This window comes from Hyperoodon ampullatus (genome assembly GCF_949752795.1).
Source record: "Hyperoodon ampullatus genome assembly, chromosome: 2".
NCBI lineage: Eukaryota > Metazoa > Chordata > Mammalia > Artiodactyla > Ziphiidae > Hyperoodon > Hyperoodon ampullatus.
This window is the reverse complement of record NC_136915.1, coordinates 117,408,754-117,410,196: the sequence shown is the minus strand read 5'-3', so window position 1 is coordinate 117,410,196 and position 1,443 is coordinate 117,408,754. Positions and strand designations below refer to the sequence as shown.

The window sequence follows — 1,443 nt, the reverse complement described above, 5'->3', positions numbered from 1 at the left end:
CATTACTCCTCGACCTATTCTTCAGGCATATCCTGTCCTTGTTTGTCTAATTATCCACAAAAACAGGGCCAGCATTTTGTCCAGGGGCTATATTTAAAGCTTTCAGACTCCCGGTTAGAAGCTGTTGCTGTTCGTCTTTTCTCCTCCTCCTATGGGCCAGGTCTCTAGGAGCCAAGGACGTGGGGCTCTTCTACTCATAGTTCTGCTTAGAATGGATGCTAAGAGCCTCAGAAGAACAATTCCCAAATTGTCAGGAAAGTTTCCTTCCAATGGCCCAGAGCAGAGCATCCTTGACCTCTTTGTTCCTTGGGGTATACACCACAGGGTTCAGTAAGGAGGTGATTACAGTGTAGGTCACTGAGATCAGCTGATCCTGATCCTTGGTGTTCTCTGACTTAGGCTTGGGGTAGGCAATGGAGGCACAGCCATAGTGGACCATGACCACAGTGAGGTGCATGGCGCAGGCAGCAAAGGCCTTCTTCCTGCCCTCGGCTGAGGCGATCTTGAGGATAGTAGAGATAATGCGGATTTAAGAGATGAAGAGCAGACCCACAGGCACAACGAGCACCAAAACACTGATGATCAAAGTCAGAATCTCATTGACAGTCGTGTCCATGCAGGATACCTTCATCACAGGTCGGATGTCACAGAAGTGGGCCACCTTTGTTGCACAGAAAAGTAACCTGAATACAGGTGTCACCTGTGTCATAGCTACAATCAGCCCAATGCTGCAGGCCCTCCACACCAGCTGGTTGCACACCCTCTTGTTCATAATGACTGTATATCTCAGGGGGTTGCAGATGGCCACATATCAGTCATATCCCATTGCTGTGAGCAGGAAGCAGTTAGTGATCCCAAAGGTTACAAAAAAGAACATCTGTGTGGCACAACCACCAGTGAGATAGACTGGCTTATACCCACGAGGCTGGATAGCATCCTTGGGAGAATGACCAATGTATATATAGTCTCTGAAGTGGACAGCATGCTGAGGAATAAGTACATGGAGGTGTGGAGATGATGATCAATACGGATAATGGTCACAATGATTATATTACCTGCTAGGGTTAAGATGTACAGTGTAAGAAATACCACAAAAAGAGTGAGCTGGTGCTCATGCAAAACAAACTCAGTGGTGAGAGTGTGTTTCTCCCTCTTCATTGGGTGGTCACTAAATCGGAAAAGTAGAAGAATAAAAGTTGCATAATTTTAGTAAAGCAGTTTAATCACATTTCTGAAATTGATTGAACTTCATTCTCAGCTATAAACCTGGGGATACATTTCCCAGTGGATTGAAGTTGATCTTTGGATTTACTTAACTTTGCTTAAAATATTCTTGTTCTGTGGCCATCTATTACAACTTCCTATGCATGCTAGAATCATCTAATTTTCCTCCCCCCCACCCCCACTGTATAACCATGTATGTTCCCACTTCACCTACTCTTC

At 45.2% G+C, this 1,443-nt stretch overlaps 1 protein-coding gene across 1 annotated transcript; it reads right to left on the bottom strand.

The window, feature by feature from the left end:
- Window positions 1–250: 250 nt before the first annotated feature.
- On the bottom strand, window positions 251–1,158 carry LOC307068252 (olfactory receptor 10J1-like; the record flags this gene model as incomplete). The annotated part of the gene is given in 4 exon segments (XM_079726034.1): window positions 251–529; window positions 533–811; window positions 815–894; window positions 897–1,158. Coding segments are annotated over 4 exon segments (900 nt in total).
- Between the last annotated feature and the right edge of the window lie 285 nt (window positions 1,159–1,443).